We start from the raw sequence: 26,315 nt of genomic DNA, 5'->3' as shown, positions 1-26,315 counted from the left end.
CCTGTGGTTTAGTTCCTGCCATGCTCTACAGCACATGGCCATTGTGACCTGGAGCAGCATGCTCCCCTCCTGCCTCTCTCTCTTTGTCACACATACACACACACATGCTGTGTTTAGCCTGTCAGCCATGGCAGCACCTGTCAACTGCTGACCACTTCATCGGACAACCCCAGAGAGAGTGAGGGAGCTTCAGGAAAACAGCAGGGGGAGACAACATCTGACCTTTTTGCACAGAGGAAGTTCTTTTAAGCAACTCCAATGCAGTTACGTTCTAACTCTTGTCAAACATTGAGGGGTGTTTTGCATCCGAACATTAAATTTACTTGTATTTAATTTTGCCGAAAATGCTATAAAGATTCATGTTCATAAAAGTTTTTAAAAAAATAAATAAATAAGTTGGTGTTGTTAAAGGAACTGTCAACAAGTAACATATTTGTGAATTCTCTAAAGTGACGCAACTAAATTTGGGTTAGCTGCATATTTACTCAAAATAGCCACCTTTTTTGAATTATTTACTAATTTAGTAATAATAATGATAATAATACTAAAGCTCACCCTGGCATTCCAGTGTGGAGTTTACATGTTCTCCCCGAGCCTATGTGGATTCCTTCCGAGCTCACCGGCTTCCATTAACACTCCAAAAACGTGCATGGCAGATGAATTGGACATTTTAAAATGTCTTTAGGTGTGATTAGGTGTGTGAATGTTTTTTTTCTCTTTGTGTGCCCTGCAATTGGCTGGCAACCAGTTCAGGGTCCTCTTTCCGCCTGCTCGAAGTCATCTGGGATAGGCACCAGCAAGCCAAGTGACCTTTGTAAGGATAAGTGGATATAGAAAATAGATGGATGTTTGCATTTTAGAAAAGTTAGCATAAATATATTTATTTTTAACTCAACTCTTTTTTGAGTGCAGCTATGTATAAGGCTGCTTGATTCCAACCAGCGATGATTTGGTGCATTGAGAGGTATAAGCCAAACCGGGTTTTACCCCTGGCCACGGCATATCAATGATTCCTGGATGAAGCCATTTAGGCCTCCACCGACCGGACCCTCCATCCACATGTTATGCGAGATATGTTGTGGTGTCCTTTCTGTTGCTGAATGTGCATTTTTTTTTTTCCTGGACTTTAGCCATTCTCCTTATTTGGGGCGTGGCCCGAAGACTCGCTTTTTTTTAATCCCTCCCATTTTTCCTCATGTAAATATTTTCATGCTATTAGCAGAGTGCCCTTCTTCGTGAATACCTTCGGGCCTTGTCGTCTTGTCTGTCCTTGTCAGTCACTTGTATTGAATTTTTCTTGGATGGTTCGATCTCGTTAAGTCAAAATTGCATTGCCTTGTACTGCAGGTGTAACGACAATAAATGCGATCTTGCGTTCTAGTCCAAAATAAGAAAAGAAAATACAAGTGTAATATGCTTGCAGTTGAATGATCAGTGAGCAATAATTTATAAATCATTTTATTGTACTAACTGTGCCGTGCAACACAAATAAAAAACTAGCTTAAAAAGAAAGAGAGGCAAATATTTTTCCATGAATGCAACTAAAACTTGAATGTATGTGAAGTACTGCAAACTAACAATTGTTACAAAAATGACCAAAACTGCTCGTATCCTTATTTAGTGATTTCAAAATACAGCTTTCCTTTCTATCCGACTTTGTTTGACAGGGTTATAAGTGGTGCAGGGAGAAGAGGGAGAGAGGGAAAATATTAATTAAGCAGAGATTGTGCGTTGACTCTGCCTTGCACATAAGACAGAAGGTTAAGCAAATGCCAGGGCAGCAGTGTCACTTCAAACAATGACTATTAGCTTTAGAATCAGCCTTGTGTCTGCTGAGGAAACACAGTTCTTTCAGACTCCTGATTGCCATCCAGTGGTGTGTGTGCGTGCATCCGTGCGTGTGTGTGTGAGTGCATGTGGCAAGGCTGGTGGTACGGATGGTTCGCTGTAGTGGGTAGGGGGTCATTTCATTTCAATCTGTGGTTAAATTAGCCGAAGGCAGCACAGGTTGAAACACACAATTATTAGTGCAAGTGAAGCTGATAGGAGCTCGCAAAGCAGTGACGGCATTTAAGAAAAAAAGATAGCGATATATAATGATGTTATTGAAAGAGGTGAAGTTGGCCAGCAAAGATGAGGCGGATTGGGGGTGCAGATTTGTTGAGATTGGGTGGGTGACTATGAAAGACTATGAAAGTAAGTAAATTAGCGCACAATGATCCAAATTAATTTGTAAAAAATGACAATAGTTTATTATGACGTTATGAAAAGGTAAGCACAATATAATGTGTGTAATAATACTCAAACCTCGCAATTTCCCTCTTTTCATTCATAAAAACAAGTAGATAAGCAGCGTGAATGGCTTCTGATATGTCCAGCGTGTACTCAGACTTTCATGTATGTAATCTCAACAGCTGCAAGACGCGGCGCCAAAAAAAAAATGAAGATCAAGCACAAACGTATGAACCGCTAAACTAAATCATTTCCAAAACATTATTTCAGGTGCAGCACACGCGGCACAATACCAGTTGATCCACGGACCGATACCGGTCCGCGGACCGCTGGTTGGGGACCACTGACTTAAATACAATATGAGAAAAAGAAAAGGGTCAAATTCAACCAGAACGTTTTCACTTCAGTGAAATGGCAGCTAAAAAACCAAAAGACAGAACCGTTACACGCTACTGAAGCGATCTGATATGGAAAAGTAATTATGAAAAAGTCAATGAGATTTTTCTACTGCTCTCCATCAGCAACAACCTAAAATGCTGTCAACAAACATGCGTAAACAAAAGAAGCTAGAACAGCAGGAGCTGTATCAAATAGTTAAAATAAATCACCACTTCAATGTGACAAAAAGAGGATGGAAATAAACAAACCAGCAAAGCGTAGAGAGCCTAATGTTAGGGGCCTCTTTGGTATTGAGAGAAATTACAGGAGCGTTTGATTTGCGCCGAGGTGCCATCCCGAACATATGGCATTTTAATTCTTGCCGGTCTCATCTGGATAACTCGGGGCCCCGTGAATCTCACACCACCATCAGGGAAATATGGGCACAAGTGAAATGCTTAACTGAGAAGGGCTCCAATTTCCCACCTTAATGGGCATCCTCTTTCCATAATTCCCCCACCTACTGGTATTTTTTCTCTTTCCTTAAATCTAAGCCTTTGTTTATTTTCCATTTTCAGCCTTTTCTTGTTATTCTCTTCATTCCACCTGTCCTCGACATTTCCCTTATTTGCATTGATTTACCTACTTAGACAACGAGTGGACTCCATGGGAAAATAGGCCTCCATCAAAACACTTTTTCACACACACACCTCACACCCACATACACCCCCGTATACACATCTGACACATTCTAAAATATAAGCAGTGTGCAGAACAGGTTTGTGGTTATTCAATTTTTTTTTTTTTTTTAATCGTCTGATGCCTTTTGTGTGGGCTGACAGCTTGAGACGAGTGACTAATAAGTCCAGAGCTGGCGTTGTCCTGCTGGGCTGAGCGAACACTTTACACATATACACGTACCGCACACACACGCTCATATGCACACAATCACACACACGCAGTTGTCTGTGTGGTTTACGACAAGCTCTAGCACATACATAAACAAATTCACAGCCCCAAAAATGAGACTGTGTCCTAAAACTTGCGCTCACACTCGCACTCGCTTGCACTCTCTCTTTCTCTCTCTCAAAACACACACACATACACACACACTCACGCGAGCCCCTAATCATCTGGTGTTGTCTAGCACTCCACTGGCGATCACCACTTCACCACACTGCCATCATGGGCCAATTAAGTGGCCATATATCTGTCTAACAGTCTCCTCCGGCTGAATGGACAGTCGTAGAGTAGCAGTAGCGAGCTGCTACATGAGCCCCCCACAGGTAGCAGTCAATTTGTAGCTTAAAGCCTTGTTGCCACAACACTCCAGCATTATTAAGACTAGTGGCACTATTGAGGATTTCTGTGTGTGTATGAGAGACAGGTTAGATGCAATATTTATCCCTGCTTTTTTGTGTGTGGCCAAGACCAGCTATAGGTAAGGACTGTTTGTAGGTCTGTTTGTAGGTATAATTATCAGGAGATCATATTAGATCACGTTTCCACGTATGGTATTGGCAGTATATATGTAGCTGTTTTATTTATGTTTGTGAGTGTTGTTGAGCTTTCCAATGTGTGCCTTCTTGCCCTTGTTTCCGCATTTGTGCGAATTCAGGCGCAAAATCTCTCTGGTCATAAAACAAACATTCACCAAGCTCCTTTTGGGAATGACCCAGTTGTTAAATTGGGCAGCCCTGCCTTCACCCCACAGAAGGGACAGAACAAAACCTTTGGAAAACTGCCCATTAAAAAGCCAGGTCGTCAGAAGCTTACATTTTGGCAAAATCAAAGGCAAAAAAATAAATTCATTACAAAAATATTTCTTTTAAAAAAATCTTCATCATGATCTTGTTTTTTTTTCAGGACCAGTTTGAAATGCACATGATGCCATAACATTTTGTTTGTCTTATCTGACATTGTGTTGGCAATAATTTAAAAAAAAAAAGTTTGCTGGAACCAGGTTTGAATGTGAATGCGACATTGATGGGCAATACATTTGACAACAGTGTGATTCGAACACTTCAAAACACTGCAGAAATCAATTGTTTGAACATATTACTAATATTGTTTGATAGAATTATCTCACATTCATGCGAAAAGTGCTGACTTCCAACACTTGGTCTAAGAGTGCTTGATACCTTGCTGGGCTAAACTAAAAAGTAGATCCGATTATGTAGGCTAAGACAACTAGGGAGGTTTTGAGGGAATCGGATGAATTAAGATGAGTTCAACTGAGCTTTCTCTTGCAACATGTTTTACTTTTTTTTAAGTCATGATGCTACATTTCTCACATTGGAATAGGAATTCGCAAAACTGCAAGTTCATTTCTGAAAACAATCATACAAATAGCATAAAATAATATAAACATTCCCCTACAATACCATTTTATTTATCAAAAATCTTTAGTTTATCTTTCAAAAGTGAATTCCAATGTCAATAAGAAGAATTTTGCCATTGTATGGATAAGTCAAACTGTTTAGTCATTTATGTATGGCAGTCTACTTTAGGGGGTTGTGCTAATTTAAACAAATTCTGTAGTCCATATTGAATTTTACACCACTACATAGAAAATATTACAAGAGACTGAGATTTAAAATGAAGGAATATTATCATCGGTCTATCTCCTGAGATATTTCAGAAAACTGCCCTTAGGTGTTATTGGGTGCATGATCAGTTGTCCCTGTGTGTGCTGCAATTGGCTGGCCACCAGTTCAGGATGCCCCCCGCCTACCGTCCAAAGACAACTGGGATAGGCACTAGCAAGCCAGTGACCCTAGTGAGGATAAGAGACTATAGAAAATGGATGGTTAGTTTGCAGCTTTAGCAATGCTTAAAAAAGGGACATGGTGCTTGTTTTTATTCCATTCACTTTTGCTGACATCGAGTGCTGATTCAGGGGTTATTATGATGAGATGCAGAATGGTGTTTACGATTCCGGGGGCCTGATGTTTCAATTCATGCCATAGTGATGCAACTTGTGAAAAAAAGATCCTGTTTATACACATTTGTTGAGGTTCTCAACACATGATCTGATACTTGCCCCATACAGGTAAAAGTTTTGTATTGTATGTGCACCCCATCTAATTGTATATGTTTTATATAGTTTTTGTTCTGTAGTAAAAATCATCAAAATGATAATCCTGGTGGTTAGGTTTCATGTGGTGTACTATAATGCTGATGCTTTCGTTACACGGACGCCACAGTTTAATAGCTTAGCACCATTTCTGCTTTCTACTTGCCAGAGGAGTCATTGCTGCATTTTTAAACTCAACATATGCATCCTTTATGGCCTTACCAATGAAGCGCCCTGTCTCATTTTAAGGGGGCCAGAAGAGGGGTGGGGGACAGAGACTGATGAAGAGCCCTTTTGATACACTGCTGCAGGCAAAGGAAGAGGAAATTGATTGAACCTTGATGAGAATTATATCAAGGGGCGCGTTCATTTGCAGCAATAGACCTTCTTCACGCGTTGGGGAGCAGAGAGACCTGTACATATGTATGATCTGTGCTCGACTGTGATTCGCACTTCAAGGAGAGCACTAGGGAATCGTCTTCTGACGTTTCCTCTGATAATACCAGTTTAGACCACATAGCTGTGAATTAGTAATAGGTACAGTGCTTAACCCCTTGAGCACCAAACTATTTTTGGGGAGGATTTCCATCTGAAAGGCCATACCTAAATTCAACCAGTAATTGACAGCTGTAATGCTGAGATGAGCCACAAAAGAGCCCTCAGGACAAATCAAAGATTTGGATGAAAAACTCACTTTTTTCACTCTTTCACATGCGGATGTACAGTATGTTTAGTCTATCTATGCATGAGCACACTACACACAAATACTGCATCTACGTGTTTTGCAAACATAACAGGATTTCCTCCAGGTTCACAAAAGTGTGCCCTCTACAGTACTCTATTCAAGAGTCAAGAGTTTGTATTGACATATCGATAGTATTATTATACCACACAATGACATTCTTATTCTGTTCGCTTCCCGAGCTTTTTTTTTTTTAATTTCTCAAGGTTCTCATAAATAAAGCTATAGTGCTAAAAGTAAATAATATGAAACTACTAGTAAATACTAAAAAAATCATGAAATTATGGATCAGAGATGATCTTTTGATTTGTCAAAAACAAACAAACAAACAAAAAAAACAAATGTGTCCTCCCTTTTTAATGTACAGTAAATTTTGTACAAAACCACACGGCACACCCGTACATAAACTGCTGCTGCAGACTAAAATGCCGCAAGTCATAACATCAAATATTTACCAAGAAAAGATGGTACATGCAAGTTTTGTTTATATTTATTCAAAACGTTTTTTCTTATTTTTTTTATTTTGATGCTGCTGTAGGCAGGCAGTTTAACCTGGCTACAGCAGCATCAAAATAGCAGTTCTAACTCAAAATTGATACTTTGAATGACTTTTTTGTCTCTCTTTAATTGATTGATTGAATGATTATTTTATTGAACATATTAACACATTGTACATCATTCATATTTACAATCATATATATTTATATATCAAACTTTTATGTGACATAATATTTTATATGTAGTCTTTACACAAAGTCTTATGAAAGACAGGATTGCCTCCCGGTGACTAGTAAAACAAAGGCAGATAAGACAAACTGGACTATAAACAGCGGTGCTCAAATTGTGACAAAAAAAAATAAAAATGCACCTTATAGTCCGAAATTCATGGGATTTTTAGGATTTGGAAGTAAGAAATGTTAAGAGCCAGAAAAAAATTGAAGTACCAGAATCATAACCGGATTGTTTACATTCCAAATTCCAGATTTCGTGCACTCTAAATTGTCTAAGGCTGTTAATGTGACACATTATTTGCATTCAATTGTGTCTTGCCATTGGCTGGAGACCAATTCAGGGGGTACCTTGTCCATGGTCACCTGGGACAGGCTCCGTCACTTGTGACCCTCGTTAGGATATGAGGCAAAGAAAATGGATGGATGGAAGTGACCCATATTTGATAGCACTGTGTTTACATTTACTAAACACCTAAAACAGTCAATATAAATTCTCAAGCATAAGTGAACAACCAACGACACAGGAAAATTACACACAGACAAAATCAAATGGCAAGTATAATTACATGATTGTTGTACAATCATTATACCCCATCTAGATTTACGTTAATAAAGATAAAAATTACTCATTGAAAAAAATGACAAAAACACATTTTCAGCGATAAACTAATATACTTTGCTATACAATAATCAAAAAGTGAAACAATGGGTTGCTATTAGTAATTATCATAAACTATTAATAAAAAGAAGTAATTAAATCTATACTGGTTTCCCAACATAGGTACAATGCATAGTTGGGCAGCTCGATAGAACTGAGACCATTCCATCAGACTACTGGTGCATTCAGCTATAATTGTGAGTATCTGTTTGGTATGTGAACTTCAACAAGGGTTGTGTATACAGGATGCCATCTGGCAGGAGCGCATCACACCAAGCATTAACATCCCTGTGTGTCGAAACACAAACACCGGATCACAGATCCACATCACTGCTTGCACCGTACCACTATATATAAATACACATCAAAAGCACTACAAATTCACAGATGCCTTGAGAGAACACATTAATTGCAGCCTGTAGATGTCAATCAAATATACATTTTTTTTTCATATCCCCCGCTGTTTCATCGTTATCTTTTACGTTCATAGCGTCAATTTTCTGTCAACTTGCCCCAAAGGCCGTTCTCCAGGGACAGCAGAGTAAAATCAGAAGACACACATTTTTTTTAAGCTTTATGTAACAATGTAAATATATGTGACTCGTTTGATCGTAAATCAGTCAGCTCATAGAAACAGTCACAGGGAGCCTTTATTTCGATAAAGTTAAAATTAAATGTTTCACTGACAATAGGTACAGAATGTTTACACGGAGACTGAAATAGGTATAGTAAAGCACAACTAATGAGTAGGGAAATACAAATCAACAAACTTAAAAGAAAAAGGACACATCAATAAGGATAAGCACAGGAAAATATACCAGGAAAATCTAAAGATTTTAGGTGAGAAATGAGCTAGAGAAAAATGCCAATGAGGGCCTGTATCTAATATAGGAGCGAGACAGAATGCAACATATCAAATGGCGAAAACAATGGAACAATCTGTTGTCTTCTTGGTGTGGCCACATAGCTTAAGACTGATTACAATAGCTTCAAAGAGCAGATCTCCTTGCTCAAATCATTTTTGCGATGTCTAAGGGAAACAAAGTAATAAATAACACAAACAGAAGCCAACAGACAGAAAAAAAAAGAAAAACGCATGCATCATGACAGTAGAAGACATTGCCTGGATCCAAATCCAGACTTTGTGCCATAGGGATGGAAATCAAAAACCGGTTCATGTTGAGAACCAGTACCCAGTTTGCTTGGGATTGTTTGCCGATTTTCGTGACAAATGACATCACCACGCATGTTAAGTAGCAAAACATGCATTGCAACATTCTTAGTTATTTTTAAAATAATCAATAAAAAATGAAACTGAATCAGAAATGGAATTGTAATCTGAGCTATTTTATCAATTCCCATCCCTAGAGTGGCATTTTGACTCCATTTTGCCGAAGCTTGCAAATTTGCAATTCTCTGATTAGATCAACGGAGATCAGCAATGAGATGTATTGTGATGTCCGGGTTTCTGTGAGGGAAATCAAATTATTTTCAATCAAAAATGAACACCATTCCCTAGGGCGAGGCAGCTACCTTAGCGTGTTTGTATACTCAGGTTTTGGATGTTTCACAAAAAGTGAACTTTGTTTCCGTAGGTGGTATGTTGCCTGTTATAAGGCCTTGCTAAAAGACTTTCATGGAGGAATTCATCATGGAGATGGTGGACCCTCATTCACCAATTTGATTAAATTGGGACTATGACATGTTTTTGGGTTACAAGTAAGATTTGTAACCTGATATATTTGTGAATAGATTTGCCATTCGGTGCTTGCATCATAAACAAACTGCATTTTTGGATTTGGGTAATGAGTCCAGACTCTAATATGTCGTATAATAATTTCTGATTGATTTTTATATTTCACTTTTATGTTTCATTTGATTGGCTCGTGTTTGTGAAGTATTAGAATTGATCAATTCCAATACATCACAAACACAACCTCGTTGAATTCAATAAAGTTTCTGAAGTACTGTTTGATTTATTGAACAAAAAACAATATGTTTAGTCTTAATAATTCATCCCATTTTGAAAAAATGTCATTACTTGTGTAAAATTTGAAGCTTTAACTTACACAGTGATCACATAATTTTGAGCAAAATACTTTTTATTTTGGGTATCTTTTTCCTCTATTTTTTTCCATCCTTTGATTACTCTGCTTCACTTCACTCTTTTTCTTTTATTACTTCGTTCTTGGTGGCAATTTAAATTCCATAAACATCTCCACCCATTTGGCAAACTATTTCTTAAAAGATTTTGTTGTAAAAACGTTACCCACGATGAGGTCAGAATCTTTTGTGCCGTAGGTCCCGTGATGCACTCCTCCTTTCCTACAAGGCCGAAAAACTTTATTGTGAAAACCTCCACTGATGAGGGTGCACACCTTCACGTATTCACAGAATAGTCTCTCAACAGCGGTGTACAGCTCAAGGCTTTGCCTCTCGAACGCCGTGTAAACATTACACACATCAAGACATCGAGAAATTATCTTCACGCACAATAGCAGCAGCGGCAGTGGCGGGATGCAGAATCAATTTGGACTTCTTCAAAAGCTCCACTTGAAGCTGGTGGCGGGCAAGATCGAGTGGAGATGCTAATCGCCAAAAAGGTCTGGATGTAATGCCTCCCCTCCCATTCAGCTTGTCTGCCTGTGAAGCCGGGGTCTTAATTATCACCATAGGACATACATTACCAGAGCAAACGCAAATGTCATCAAAACGACAATAGGCTTACAGTCGCCGTTATTGCTGGTCGTTAATTGATCTTATCATAATCACATTATCTAATTCAAATAAGGTGCTTTAATATGCAGCTGTGGCCGTTTAGGCTCTCATAAAGATTCACGGAGGAGTGAAGATTCATCTCATCTGGGTATTTGGCATGCGAATGCGTGAAATGACATTTACTTGTTTTTACGTTTACTACTTAACTATATATATATATATATATATATATATATATATATATATATATATATATATATATATATATATATATATATATATATTCAAGAGATTTCTTGTCAAATGCATGAAATAAAAGAAAAATCAACCTGCCAACAGACAACAGATAGAAAAATGTAAGCCCGTACAGTCTCATAGATATTCATGGCAATGCCGATTAATATCCAATCTTTAGGACAAATAAAGGCATACATACAATACATTAGACCCAAAATAGTTTTTGTGAGTATGAAGTTCATACTTGCACACATGCGCAACGTCCACAGTCCTGGCAATGATTGTTTTTTTTTCTTTAAATTCAGTATCGCCCAATCTCCAATGAAATCTTCAGAGACGGTCTTAAGAACGCAGACAGAAGTTAATAAAGTCTCATCAAAAAGACTTCCAAGGCTCTGGCTTCTTTCAATTTCTAAATGAGATCAAAACAACAGTCAAAAGCATTTAAGAATCACCAGGAAGACACAAACAACAACAATAAGACCGAGAAACTGTAATGAATGGCCAAAGAACAAACAAATGAAATAATACAAGGAGAAAATGGAGCAAAGAGGAGGGATTGAACAATCCACTGGGACACTTTTCTTTTATTGTCTTTCTTCTTTTATCTCATGTAATTTTGTTTGTTTTGTTTATTCCTCCTTTTGAAAGATTTGGCTACTTATGTGCTGTCCAAACAGGCGGGATTGGGGGAGGGGGAATTATTGTTATGCATGTCTTTGTATATAGAAGTGTGTGCGCTTGTCCTTGTTTGTGTAATTACGCAGTATTTTCCAAATTTCCATAGTGGAAATAGGCTAAGCTGTAATTGGCTAGACAATGGGTGTAATTGTTTATTTTTTCTTTGATTATCATTATTATCTAGACAATAAAAAAAATCTAATATGCACTGCGAACTGTGCATCATGTTTATGGATAGATTTTATCCTCTTGGTGTATAGTTGAAAAAAGAAAGAAAAGAACTCTGAACTGGTTTCTGAAAGGTTTCCTCCAGCAGGCATATTTCACTCTTTTTTTTTTTTTTTTGGCATTCAAGTCTTTTCTTGTACATGTGAACTTTCACTATTATGGCTTCTAGTTGCAGATCAAAGGTAAAATTACATCTCTTTTCACATGTAGGAGCCGTTATTCACAGCCCCGCCTTGGCACCTTTACAGCAAATAGTCCGGCTGCCTTTTCAGAAAGGTTGTCTGCACTAGAGTGGGCAGGGTTAACGTAGATGGAGGGAGTAAAAAGTCAGCTGTTGGGAGGTGGGGCTGCGGGGGGCAGATGTAAAGCCGTGGTGGTAGTTAGGAGAAAGGATGAAGAGCGACTGCATCGGAGGTCACCTCGGGTCAATAAAGAATCAATAAGAGTGGGTGAAACTTCACAATGAGGCTAAGAGACTTTGGAGTAGACCGTGGCTGCTGCGCATTGTAGGGAAGGTTATAGTACAGACAGCAAAAGGAAACATTCAGGGGTCACTCCTTAACACTTCACCACCGAACCGTTTAAATTCTGGGAAGACTTTTCTCAAGAGAAAACCAGCTGTTTGTCCACCTATTCATCCAAAATCCTTCTCTCTCTTTCAAAGGGGGAGGAATAAGAAGAACATTAACAATAAGAGCATTAGTTGCGAAAATGTAAGAGCTAGCTTATCTTTCAAGCTTTTTATATCAATACGGAGAATAAAATAACTCTCAGCGTAAAAAAATAAAAGTGTACTAATTGATGGTTATGCTTCAAAATGGAAATTCCATCATGTCCCTGGTAACATTTAACTCACCTTTCTCCTGATTCATGAAGAAGAAAAAACACCAAAAACATGTCAAAGTCACTCTTCATTAAAATTGCAGCGGATGTGTTGTGACATCCCTGACATGTGGGGAATAACGAGGCAATGTGAGAATGATAGAAAACAGACTTTGAAGTATGGTGTTGCTACGTGGAGGCATCACTTCATTCCACTCCTGGACTAAAGCCACCAATTAGAAAAATAAAGATATCAATTAAGTGGCATAATTGAGATTGCGTAGATATATGGAAATGAATTTCCCAAAGGTGCCGGTCATAATGAGTTCCACTGAGGTATAAAAGGTAGGCTAGTCAGAGCCCCAATGAGAAATCTATTGTAACACAAGTGCAAGGTGATATATCCTTTATCCTTCATCCACTTACATGCCTGTCGTTTTCCATCGTAAAACTGTGACGGTATGCAAATGGTCCTACTTGATCATGAGTTACACAAAGTTGTTTTCCTTTTGTATTAACACGCATAAAAGGCTAATAATGCATTCGAAGCATTGTATAAAAGTCAAATTGAAGCTGGAAAGCGGCAATCTGGCATTAACATTAAACACTTGAACTACACGGCTTGTAATTAGCAGAATAAATATTGCAGTTAAAACAGTACAATTGATAGTAAGAAATCGACGCATACTGTCTGACCTTGCACAAGTGCCCAACAGGAGCCTTAATTCATGCAGCGCACCTGTGAGTGTGACCTTCAGCCCTTCAAGTCCATAGGTCACCGCAATGGTGGTGGGCGTCAAAGCAACCGAGCGGGAACGCCTAAGGCAGGGCCCCGAGAAGGCATTGGTCGTATCAATTAGAAATGTAAGCTTGTTCTTTGTTAATGATGTCCTTGCATTATTTTTCTACAAAGCAATTAATGCAGCTGTTTGTGCTGGAGGATGCCCCCATATGTACAATGTCAGCGCTCCACTCCCACACAAGTATGCGGGAAGAGCCTATGTAAAAAAACACACACACACAAACGCATTGAAAACACAGTAGCTTAGCTACTGTACATGCCCACTCTTCTTTTCCATCATGATTATCTGTCTTTAAGCAACTGTTTCTGTAACTATACAATGGGTCGGGACCCCAAATGGCTAGGAGTCTGTTTCTCCATCCCAGTGTGCCAGGAATACTAGTTTGCGCAGTACTAACACCAGTAGTCATTAGACCAGGTCGAGGAGTAGGACTGGATTTTCTAAATTTGTTTCCTGAGCTGAAAAAGTTTAACAACCCCAGCACCATTATGCTGGAGGAGAACTGATAATGAGGAGAAGGTTGCGAGATGGAGTGCAGAGAACACCAAAACACACAAAAGGCAGGTTAGTGTGCACTCACACATGTAGGGAAATTACACACACGCACACAGCAAAAGCAAAAGATGCGCTTCTCTCCATCTCTCTGAGGATGGACTATGCTCTGATTTAAACAATACCGCTTTCAGAATAAGACACACAAATATATGTTTTTTTAAGTCATCATTGTTATGTGATTAACACTGTTGTGTTTAAACATCAAATGCATGGCCAAAGTAAAAATATTTAGTAAGAAAAAGCTTGAAAATCAGTTGTTTAAGTCATTTAAAGAATGAAAATACATATCTACATATTCAATTTGGATTAATGATATGCGATTTGTCCTATACAGTTATCATCCAAACAAAGAAAAAAAAAACATCATATGGACAGAACATAATTTAATGGTTAATATTCATATGCCTGTATAATGCTAAAGAGAATAAGTGCTAGAAAATGTGATCATTGTAAGCTATATTAGGAGTAGAGCTGTCAAAACTAATCAACTAATTTACAACTAATCAAATATCAAATTATGTGAGTTATTTTAATGATCAAGAAATCATTCAGAGCCATTGATTAACTTCAAATTGTTCAAATCCCGTGATTTTACCCACTCAACATTAATTATTCATTGATTTTTGTAGTCCATCTAATCAGACCAATTGTCTTCTTTGGCTAATCAAAATAAGATATTTTCCAACACGTGATTTTCCTTTGAAAACAATGACTAAACCAGTAAACAAATCAGTTTCGAAAGTACTGCAGCTATCCCTCTAGTTTGATATTTTTTTAATTGTTGTCTAGTTGTTTCTGACTCACCAAACAATACCAAATAAACACCAATCATTTGTAAATTAACAGTCATCTAACATTTTTGAATAGACTTTTATGCAGAGTAAAATTACATCCAATTATCCGATTAATCAATACATGTATTAATCAATACATTAATCAAAAATACAATTGTTTGGTAGGAGTGCTATATAAGTATAAGTCAATTTACCATCCCTAAGGACAAAGAAATTGTTGCAGGTTCTGTCAATAGTAGCTAGCCTCCTCTGCTAGTTTTTGAAAAGAACTGTCTTAACTTTGTATCAAGTAAATATCTAGTGCAATGATTGCCTAGATGATGAAAGGAACACAAGAGTCATTTGAGGAGCAAAGCTTAGGCCCAGGAGCAGACCTTACACAGAGCTCGAAAAGTAGAAAATATTCACACGCACAAAAAAAATCAACATCTAGCCTATTAGTGGTATTTATAAAGTTGATGCAAAGCACCCAACCAAACCAATTTCATAATGATGTGAGTGTATTGATTTAATACATCTGATTAAAAATACAACTTTAGTGATAGTACTAAAAATGCATAAAATTAATTTTTTCATTACATTAATTACAGCCACTGCAAAACATGCCCTCGTGCATGGTTAAGTGTCAGTAAGCATCTCTTCTGAGAAGTCCTGCTGCTTTTCTAGAATGAATGAATCCTCTGAATTATCCATCCATCCATCCATCCATCCATCCATCCATCCATCCATCCATCCATTTTCTAAATCACTTATCCTCATTAGGTTTGCAGGCCTATAGCAGCTGTCTTTGAGCAGTAAGCAGGTTACCCCCTGAACCGGTTGCCAGCCAATTGCAGGGCACATACTGTATTGACGAACGACCATTGACACTCACAAACACCCCTAAGGGCAATTTGGAGTGTCCAACCATGCGTGCTTGTGGAAATGTGGGAGGAGACTGGAGTACCCAGAGAAAACCCATGCAGGCACAGGAAGTACACCTGAGGGTCAAAGCCGGAACCAAACCCATATGAGGCGGACGTGCTAACCGGCCTGCCACCATGCCGACCTTTTTCGAATTAACTATGTGTAAAAGTTACTTACATGCTTGATTTTCCACAAAACACCCTCGAATTCCGATTTGAATGACATGGAAGTGAGAGATAGACAAGCTGCCCTTAAACTAATGAAATGATCAGTTTAATAATATCACTAGCTGCTGCGTGCGCTCTCAGTAAGTGCGGACAATTGGCCGTTAAGTGTCCTCTGGTTATGAAGTGGTCTCTGGGCAGCTCAGACTTTGGCAGAGGCCCGGCGCTACACAGCTCGGCACAGCTTGCCTCAGTTGACCGGCAGCCCAGGCAGATGGCCAGCAACCAAATAGCCCTATTAGCATTTGGTCTGGATTAAAGCAAATGCCTGGTGTAGAGCTATCTCTGGAATGGTCTGGAAATGAACAGTGGGAGAGAGAGGTGTGATCAGAGCTGCTGTCATGAGGATGAACATGAAACACGTGCTTCTGTTAGTGCGCCCTTCTGTCTGACAAGTCTAGTCTACACGTTTCACAGTATTAGTATTAGCTAAGCACATTATCAGCGTGAGCTTCTGATTATCAACACATACTCAAGCGTTCATCAAAGTTGTCGTATTTCTCTAGCAGCGCATCTAGTCACAATGGCCTAGCTCCACCCACAGTCGTCATGGTAACTCTTTCTGTAGTCCGGAGGGGCGGGATCAGCAGTGGCTCGTTTTCTCAATCCTGACTCATATGCCATAAGAAGTATAAATATGGACGCGATGCCAAAAAAAGTCATCATGGGTCAGATTGATGCACAAAAAGCTGCCACTCATTTTTCTCTAATACTTTCTCACTCGTGAAAAAATTGTCATTGTACATTGCTGTGACAGAAGCAGCCAGCTTTTGCCCCTCTAAAAAGACACAGAAAATTCTAAATGATTCTTCAAAAAAAAAAAATCTCAAATTCACCACATTCCAGACCATTTTTTTCACAGATGATGTGGTGAAGCTGAAAAGTGTGACTTTGTTGCCTTTAGAACATTTAACTGGCGATTTTCGCAACAAGTGCAAATTGTAATGATAACCATAAGCCCTTCATTTAATCAAATCTAATTTAAGACCTTTTAAGGTTCCAATGACACCCTGAGTAACCTTGGTAAAAGGAGAAGCATTAAGAGATCCATGAACAAGCTCCACAAGCAGAAAATCACTGACCTGCCATGTTGTGCATCACACACACACACGCGTACACTCTCCCACAAACGCGCTGGGGCATTGTACATGTTAATCTGAACTGATTGCATGTCCACTTACATGAATTATGGACTGTTGACGTTGCATTATTTACTCAGTAAAATTAAAAAAGCATGCCAGGGTACTGGATTTCATCACAATATCATGAAAAGCAACACACACAGGAATATATATTTAAAAGGATGAAAATAAACATTACCTATTCTTCCTTTGTTATATACATATACTGTATGTGTAAATATATACTCTTTTTTTTAGTTATGATTAATAGCAAACATGAGTGATCTGTGACTCTGTTTGTGATAATACAATTGCATTGTGCTGTAAGACATTCATAACACCGAAAGCCTTGTACAGGTGGACAGATATCAGTATTTATTATCTATTATTGAAGAATCTATGATTACTATGACTGCATTTACTTGCAGTCAACAATCCAGGCAGTTTTTTTTTTTTTAAATTAATTACTTTACACATTGGTTATCATATGTAAAAGTTATATTACATATCAAATCTAGCTCCTCAATTATCTCTAATACAAATTATTTGAACAGATTGGATATAATAGTCCATCTTTTGAGGCGTTTGGCGATGGGTAGTTGGGGTCTTCAATCCTAGTTCCTGGATGCTTTGTATGTCTCCCAATTGCAATACAGTGGATTCAAATAATTAGACATTCATCAAGGTCTGCAGAAACTGGATCACAATTTTGATCATTCCAATCAAGTGTCTTGTTACATGGTGACATCCATGACAACCGTTCTTAAAGACCAGGTTTGAAGAACCCTAAAGCCTACTTCTACTATTATTACATTTTATATGTGTTGTTCATATTTTGCACAACCTTTTTTACAGCAACTTTTGCCGTTGAAATGCTGTGGAAATAAATTTCAGTTGAGAATTAAAAAGTTAAAATCTGGGTTGGTTGATGGAAGAAAATCCACACAGGCACAACAACAACATGCAAACGCCTCACAGGAAGGCAAATTCAAAGATAGAGGGATTAATATAGCTGCCATCGTTTAATAATTGTGATTGTGTTCGGACATCTTGAGCTGGTTCAAACAGCACTGAGGTTTTTCCATCTCACTGCTTTCAATGGCCTTTTAAAGCTCAAATCAGCATGCAAAATTCCACAGTGGGGCAGCTTCTTACATGTCTGGATTTGCTGGAACTTTCTGACACCGAGCGCCACCTCCAGAGTCAAAACAGAAGTCGCCTGAAACGTCTCGAGAAAGAAAACAAGAAAGAGAATCTCAGTGCATCAATAGCCTCAATCTCACAGCTAGCGCACGGCCGACTTTGCACCTATATATAGAGCGCGCTGGCTATTCATGTCACGTTGTTACAACGCTAATACCCACAATTGCGAATTTTGGGCTACTAGCCGGCCCTGTGGAGCGGGCCGCCGGCTTCTGAATATGCATGCCGCCGAGCAGGAGAAGAGAGTGTGAGGCGAGACACAGAGGATTTGATGTTCAATAAAAGAGAAAGCCTTTGACATGGAATACGAGCGGGGCCCAGCCTCAATATAAAAGAACCAGGAGGGGAATTAGATGGATGGAGAATTCCTTCAGAAGTACAGGCAGAAAAGAAACAGAAAAGAGAGAAACGGAAAGGGGATATTTGAGTGTTTCTGGCTGTGTATATGTGTGTGTGTGTGTATGTGTGTGTGGGTTGAAGTATGCAAGCAAGGGACAAAAAGCAAGTAGGGACGTACACACATACTTTGTTCAAGAGGAAACATTTCTGCACGGGTCTGCTTTGACAGGATATGGCACAAACCTACAGAATGTCACAAGCAAGTAGAGCAAGCGGCCAACACTTTAAAAGCTCAGCAGCTCTTCCCGCTGCTCTTGTGCAAAAACTTTCTCAACTTCAATGTGGTTTTTAAACTATGTTTACAACCAATACATTTTAATAGGGACAAGTTTTCAAAGACCGAAGCTGCTGCTCTAAAAAGACGGTTCAGTTATACCTGTGCCCTATCGATGCAAATTTGTAACTTTTCAACTGAGACGATTTCATAGTGTCGGAGTTGGAGTCATATCAGACTTGAGACATGCCGTGATTATGTCCCTCGCCAAAATTATGTTGAAGATTTCTTGCTATTCAAAATTCAAGATGTTCACTGACCGTTGAAAATCTCACTTTGCTAGTCTTAGTCAAGTCCTTTACAAGTTGAAAAAAAAGCAATTTGAAAAATAGAAGTTGAATAAAGACGGAAATATTTACAATTTTTTATTATTATTTCAGATTGCTGAGGTATTGCACAGCATAAATATCCAAATGAGAGAAATTAAAAGAAAAAAAATAAATTGTGTTTCATGGATTATGACATCATCTATTGAAGAGTGCGATGGTGTGTGAGTAACCCATAGATACTACCATATTATGTTCTGATCCTTTTAATGATCATGTTTTCATTTTCTCTTTAATTGCTACATATTGGAGGGGATCTGGAAAATGTTTGCAGGTACAGGGATGTATTTTCAAAGTCAATGAAAGAACAAAAGTTGAAAAGACTTTAGCACAGCACGGTACATACTGAGGATGACAGAAAAATAAATAAATAAAAGGCATTTTTTTCTCATTCCGAAAATTCACCCTTTTTCAAATAATCCAAATATTTTATCATAAGACCCATTTCTACATTTTTCTACAAGCATTCCAAGTTGAAATGGTCCAACTCATACCTAGTAGCTGTTTCCAACTGTTTTTTTTCTCAATAAAACCTAAAAATAGTTTTTTGTTCTAATTTGTATATGTTCATTTCTAATGTGTATATTTTCAAAATTGTTCCATATAATCTTTTATGTTCCATGATTTCAGCGTATTCCACATCATTCCACATGCTTTCATACTTCTGCATTCAACTTTAAGCATTTACATGCAATTTTTACAGAAATAGGTATTTTTTTTACTAAGAAGGTACTTTTCAAATTGATTAATTTCTAGATAAAAACAAACCAAAATAACATCATTGTTCTGTAAGGCCGCAACTGGTTTGTGCCACCACGATTGTCAGAAGAGTTTAACTAGAAGCAGTTCCAACATCAGGATCTGAGGCAAAGTACACGCTTGATGCAGCAGGAGAAACATGCTCTCAGGCCTTGTGGGGATAGTGAGCATGTGCCGCGAGTTGGGGCAAGTTCCATATTAAGTGTGTTTTCCATTGCAATTAAGGCTTAGGCTCGGTCCCTTCTGATCCCATAATTGTTATTTCAAATGTAAATGAATAAATCATGGACATCTGATTAAGAATTCAAAAAGGTCTTCACCGCTGGTGGAGCCAAAGATAACCCTTGCTCACACCATTCCTCTAACCTCTCAGTTAGCTCCGATGACAAAAATATAATCACGTACGTTAGTGTATACTATGTCTTCTCAATTTACGGTTTGTTAGTATTGTCATGATTGCTATTTTTGTTGATTGCTTTTGATTGGGTTCAGTTTTGTTCTCTTTTACCAGTGTCCCTGTGTTTTACATTCATGTCCATCTGTTCTCGTTAGCCTAGTCTAGGGTGTCATGTCTAGGTAGTTTCCACAATTTGCTTTAGTTTTCCAGTTTTTTTTTTTTTTTTTTTATTTCGTTGGCTTTATTTCATCCACTATTACGACTTCTGTTGGTTGTATCGGTTCCTGGAAGAAGTTATATTCCAAACTGATGTAATGATCAGTATCCATCCGTCCATTTTCTACAGCAGCTTATCCTCACCGGGGTCGCAGGCTTGCTGGTGCTTATGCAAGTTGGCTTCTGGCAGTAGGTGGGGGACACCCTGAAATGGTTGCCAGCCAATCACAAGGCACACAGAGTCGAACAACCATCCACGCACCCAATCACACCTCAGGACAATTTAGTATGTCCAATTCACCTGCCATGCATGTCTTTTGAGTGTGGGAGGAAGCTGGAGCGCTTGGAGAGAAACCAGACGGGCTCGGGGAGAGCATGCAAACTCCACACTGGAAGCAAGGTGGATTTGAACTCGGGTCCCTTTTACTGTGAAGCAGACGTGCTATTCACTGCACCAAGAGCTGCCCTAATGATCAGTAGTGATGGGAAAAATTAAGCTTCTTGAAGCAGTGAATTTTTCCAGCTATGTTTTGAATGTTAACAGTAGCAATCACCGGCTACATATGGACAAGTGTATGTACAGTCTTAGTCAACTTAACGCATGTTTCAGAAAAGGAAAATGGTGTACTTGGACTAAATTCATGCCAGCATAGGAAGAACATTGAAACACCATACAGAATGGTCGGTATAAACATCTGAAGCCTGAACAATTGACTCTAAGGTTCTAATTATGGGCTGTTTAAATGCTATTGAGTTGTATTAATGAATCTTACTAACATAGATTTGGATTATTACTTTTCATATATATTTTCTAATCACAGTACCTACAACACAATATTCTCTCAAAAAGTCAAATCGAAATTGCATGGTCTTCCAGGTTCACAAACAGTGTTTGTTAGAAATGCATTGGTGCAAGTGGTTGCATTTCAGATATGGAAAATAATCAAGTCAAAAAGTAACCACACCAAAAAGAAGTGGAGTGGTACATTTGAAAAGAACACAAAAATTGAGGAGTCCAAGACTATTTTGTGTCCAATACAACAGTGAAATGGGATATCAGGCGAAACATTTTTTATATTTCAAGTATGATCTATTGGCTAAATAATAAAAACCTTTCATCATGCATCGTATTGACAGTCACTTTCTTAATTAAAGCACATTTGAAGAAAAATTCTTTCTCACACAGGTTTTTTTTTTCAACCTTCAGAAAATTCAGATCACTTTCAGTGTCTTGATGCGTTATTCAATACCATGAAAAAGTAATTAATTTGAAGAAACATAACCACCGGGAATTTATATTGTTAGAGTGAAGAAGATCACAAAGGACACATTTATTGACCTCATACTGTTCATGTCCCGTACCTGTCTTTCTTGTTTCATTCATGGATTTGTGTATTAACTGCTGCGTCTGTTCTCCATATTTTGCAAGCCTTGAACTTGTGTTATCCACCAAAATGAACATGATGAAATAATACTTTGGAAAAACGAGTAGCTCAATGTTTTTTATGGTAGAAATAGACAGTCCCTTTTCTTTGGCAATGTGATAGTGAATACCAAATATTTTATATATATATATATATATATATATATATATATATATATATATATATATATATATATATATATATATATATATATATATATATATATATATATATATATAAAAATATGTGTGTATATATATATATATATATATATATATATATATATATATATATATATATATATATATATATATATATATATATATTTATAAACTTTTATGTGATTTTGTTCTCAACAAAGTGCACATATGAGCTCTAGGGTTCTCTTTTGTTGAGCTATTTATTCATGTTCCGCTTCCTACAACCAGTCCATCAATCTATTCATAAATGTTCCGCTCAACCTTTTGCCATGCATCCATCTCATCTCTTCCTTCTCGTCTGGCCTGACATGAACTTTTGCTCTTTTTCAATGCTTCCTTCTCTCCTTTTGTATAGATCAAGATGTCAGATTTGTGGTTAAATACAAAATTTATGTTGAATAAAATGTATGGGTTGATTTACTGCTTTTATGCTGCGGTTTGAATGCACATACACATATGTGCAGACACATACACTACAGAGTCTCCAGCGGTCGACACAGAGTGCTTGAGCTATCACTGTGGATTAGTTTCACACTCGTAATGCACCTTCGAGTGTGCCACAGTCTTCTGTAAGGACACAAATGCAAACACACGCTCATAAGTGCACACAGTCTCACACAAATTATAATAAGCTTCTCCCTTTTATTACTTGTCTATGTACACTAACAATAAAGTGTAAATTATTCCGGGTTTTTGGTGCTCTTCTTTCATTCTTTCAATACAATCCAGATGAAGAACTCTGAGATGCCCCATAAATAATAATAATAATAATAATTACAACAATAACAACTATTATTATTATTATTATTATTATTATTATTATTATTATTATTATTGTTTGCTTAAAATATGCTTTAATATTATGGTTAATGGCAAATAATGAAACTGAGCCTCTGAAATATCCATACTCTTTCTGATTCAGCTAGTCTTTTTGGATTGTAATTAGTGCCGTCAGATTAATACAATTTAGATTAAATAATTGAGATCTGAAATTCATTGCTCTAATTAATCCTATTTTAATCACACTTAAAATTTCTGAGAAAACCCCTCATTCATTTTTTAAATGTTATATATGTTGTGAACTTTGTGTATTTTGTGAACAGAAGAAGTTTATGCAACAACAAATAAGAGCTTCAGTCATTTAGTTTGTTCAAGAATCTTAATATATAACATTGCAATTATATTTCATGTTCCTTGGCAATTATGCCCTTCTGTTAGTTGTACAAGAAAAAAAAAAAAAGAGAGAGTGTAAATGATTGTCCAGTTCAGTTGCTTTTGGCCATTTGGGATTTAATACTACCATTATTTTGATCCACAGCAGTTTGTTTGGGTGTTTTTTACAACACAATACTGTTAGAGCACAATTTAAGACATGTCTAATTTCCAAAAAATATTAAATGTGGCATTTTACAGATGCCTTATTACGCTCTCTCTATATAGGTATGTTAAATTGACAACGTTTCAAATCAGGTCAAATAGTTTTATCCCTCCTGTTATTGGGCCAATAGGCAACAGATCATTTCCGCTCATTCGTCATCAATATAATAATAACGCTCTGAATGTAGGGCTATGACTAATTCTGCAGTCGACTATTTTCATACTGTCAAGAGCTACGCGTCTGAGCAACACATCTTTTAGCAAGTTGTCCTCCCTGTCAAGATTTTTGTCAACCCACTGGAGCTCTGAAAAACAAAGGTACTGCTTTATGTTGTGAAAACATTTTGATGGCAAGTTTTCACAGGAGTGTACAGTATGATAATAACAGAACTGTCAGACAGTGTCCTGGGATTGTGTTGTAGAACTCCAGTTGACCCTGTTAAAGTTTGCATGAATATGCTTATACATGCATATGTAGTGTGCACAAGGCTGTTGCCTGTGGTGAATGTTGGTGTGGATCAAAAGGGCCTTCAAATATGTTGTGGCTGGCCATGACAGATCAGTGAGCAACAATGCACATTATGGCCCACAGAGGACCCCCATGGATGACCCCACATTTGTAGTGAATGCGCCCTCTTAATCCAGTGTGTCATCTCAAACAGCCAGGCCCTTCACCTCCTGATGGAGGGAAGAATTAAAGAGAATGGGTTTCTGGCTGCTCTCCCTCCATGAGAAAATACTGAAGTGGAGACCAGAGAGATGACCTTATAAGAGGTAGCAGATGAGATCAGATAGTGATATGACAACTCAGAGAAAGAAGAGAGTGTTAAAAAAAGTGGTGATGGGAGGGGGGTGCTCTGCAAGATGAAGGGTGTCAGAAGCAAATAGGGCAAACATTTTACTGCGGTGGAAAAAGTGTAAAATGAGAGTTTAAATGGACATGCTGGTCTGTGTGTCTTTGTATGCATGTGGGCCTGAGCAATGAAGAATTTCTACAACGTAACTGAAAAGTCGTCAGTAAATGTGAGACTGGTATGATAAAATGCATTATGACAGGTCAGTCTCAAGATCAGCAGTTCTCAAATGGGGTAACTTATGACGCTTCGGGGGTTTGGGAGATTTTAACAGGATATCTGTAGATATCAGAAAATATCATTTAATGCATTTTAATGTTGTTTACAATGTAGTTTAAATCAATTTAAATCCCAAATTCCACTGCATATACATACAATACTAGCCAGAGGTTTGGATACTTTTCTTTTCTTTCAATAACCACTGGTTCTTGCCATGATATGAATTTCAACAATTGTCCATAATATGGATTTTAACAGTGTCCAATAGGGCCGTTGGCTGTGTAGAAGCCGTTGGCTTTTGCACAACAGAAGTGAAGGTCCCGAGCCCATTAATAAAACGAGAAATTCATTGAATTAACACGAGTGATCCACAGTGCTGAAGTAAAAACCATTTCAGGTGACTACCTCTTGAAGCTCATTGAGCGAATGCCAAGAGTGTATAAAGTGATAAATAGAACAAAGGGTGGTTATTTTGAAGAAACTAGAATATAAAACATGTTTTCAGTTATTTTTTATGTGTGTTTTGACTCTTTCAGCAAGAATCTAAAACGTGAATAGTCATGAAAATAAAGAAAACATTGAATGAGAAGATATGTCCAAATCTTTGGCCTGTACTGTATGTTGGGCGTTGTTGACAGAAACAGCACATTTACATTTCAAAATAAGAGCAACGAATTGGAACGTGAAACAACGTGTGTACTGCACTGGTTAGGTGGTACTTAACTGAAAACAAATATTCAACAGGGGTTACATCATTGAAAAACAACTCACTTAAAGACTACAACTCCATTTGGCTGTAAAAGCCCAAATATGAATCGCTGATATTACATTCAAAAAGTGTTTTTCTTCCTCTATTTTGACCCAGGCTTTTCACAGCCGCAGCAAAAGACAAAAAGATAAATAATGTCCATCATTTTGAGCTTTTTCATGATTTTTTTTTCTCTTTCTGTACTGTAGGAGTCCTATAACCTACTAATATATATACAGTATTTAAGCTTCAATATTAGTTATGAAAGAAAATTGGTATTCAGGACACATTGGTCCAATATATTTTTTCTGGTGTTAACGTAAGGAACAAAGGAATTATGTTGACGTTTTTTCTCTTTTCTTTGAATAGCTGTTGTTTGCGAAGGTCAGACCTCCTTGAAGAAATGCTCTAAAATGAAGAACTGTGATGAATAGCTTGTGCTTGTTCGTATGGCTGTAATAATAGAAAAAGTGCATTGTACTTACTGTATAGGTCAATACCATTGGCCTACAATAGAGAGGAACAGTTTGTCCCTCCAATAAATAACAAAAGTGATTCGACATGACTGGCAGACTCCAGTTATTCAAAGTCTTCACACAGACATTGACAGTGTCAGTCATTGTCTCCATAAAACCCTGAACATGTGAGACCTTGTAAGCAAAAGCATACACACATAATACTGCATATACCCACAGCTCACATCGCTGGTAACAACAAAAATTAATTCACTTTGTGGAATATTTTTTTCAATTTTGATTTGTCATTCTTGTTTTCTGACAAAAAACATAAAAGCATCTGGAAGGAGATCCGGTATAGAATGACTTTTTGAAACAGAAGTAGTGTCAGGAGAATTGAATGCACTCAACCTATCCACAAAAAAATAAATAAAATTAAAACAACTTTCTGACACAAATACAAACACACACATTGCTGTGACCCCAGAGACCTGGCCAGCTGTGTGTGTGCTGAAGCAGTAACCCTGCCGTTAATTATAAATCAATGGGCCAACTGTA

The 26,315-nt window shown here is 37.7% G+C and overlaps 2 protein-coding genes and 1 long non-coding RNA gene across 6 annotated transcripts in view; 1 reads left to right on the top strand and 2 right to left on the bottom strand.

The window, feature by feature from the left end:
• The window catches only part of LOC148420092 (serine/threonine-protein kinase VRK1-like), a 311,189-nt gene that overhangs the window by 50,233 nt on the left and 234,641 nt on the right, over window positions 1-26,315 (bottom strand). The window lies entirely within an intron of this gene.
• The window catches only part of LOC148420094 (uncharacterized), a 235,676-nt gene that overhangs the window by 18,461 nt on the left and 190,900 nt on the right, over window positions 1-26,315 (bottom strand). The window contains exons 3-4 of one of the 4 annotated variants that reach the window (XM_088420997.1): window positions 18,062-18,134; window positions 10,988-11,184 (exon numbers count right to left, since the gene is read on the bottom strand). The exons of the other annotated variants lie outside the window; for them this stretch is intronic. Of the exons in view, the coding sequence (XP_088277123.1) occupies window positions 11,178-11,184; window positions 18,062-18,134 (80 nt within the window). The 3' untranslated portion in view covers window positions 10,988-11,177. Of the gene's footprint in view, window positions 1-10,987; window positions 11,185-18,061; window positions 18,135-26,315 lie in introns of those variants that run through there. 4 annotated transcript variants of the gene reach the window in all.
• LOC148420096 (uncharacterized) overlaps window positions 1-26,315 on the top strand; it is a 92,023-nt gene that overhangs the window by 28,252 nt on the left and 37,456 nt on the right. The window lies entirely within an intron of this gene.

The sequence above is a fragment of the Hippichthys cyanospilos genome, chromosome 8 (assembly GCF_059441005.1).
Source record: "Hippichthys cyanospilos isolate Australia breed blue-spotted pipefish chromosome 8, RoL_Hcya_1.0, whole genome shotgun sequence".
In the NCBI taxonomy this organism is placed as follows: Eukaryota; Metazoa; Chordata; class Actinopteri; order Syngnathiformes; family Syngnathidae; genus Hippichthys; species Hippichthys cyanospilos.
This window is presented reverse-complemented; position numbering and strand designations above follow the sequence as displayed.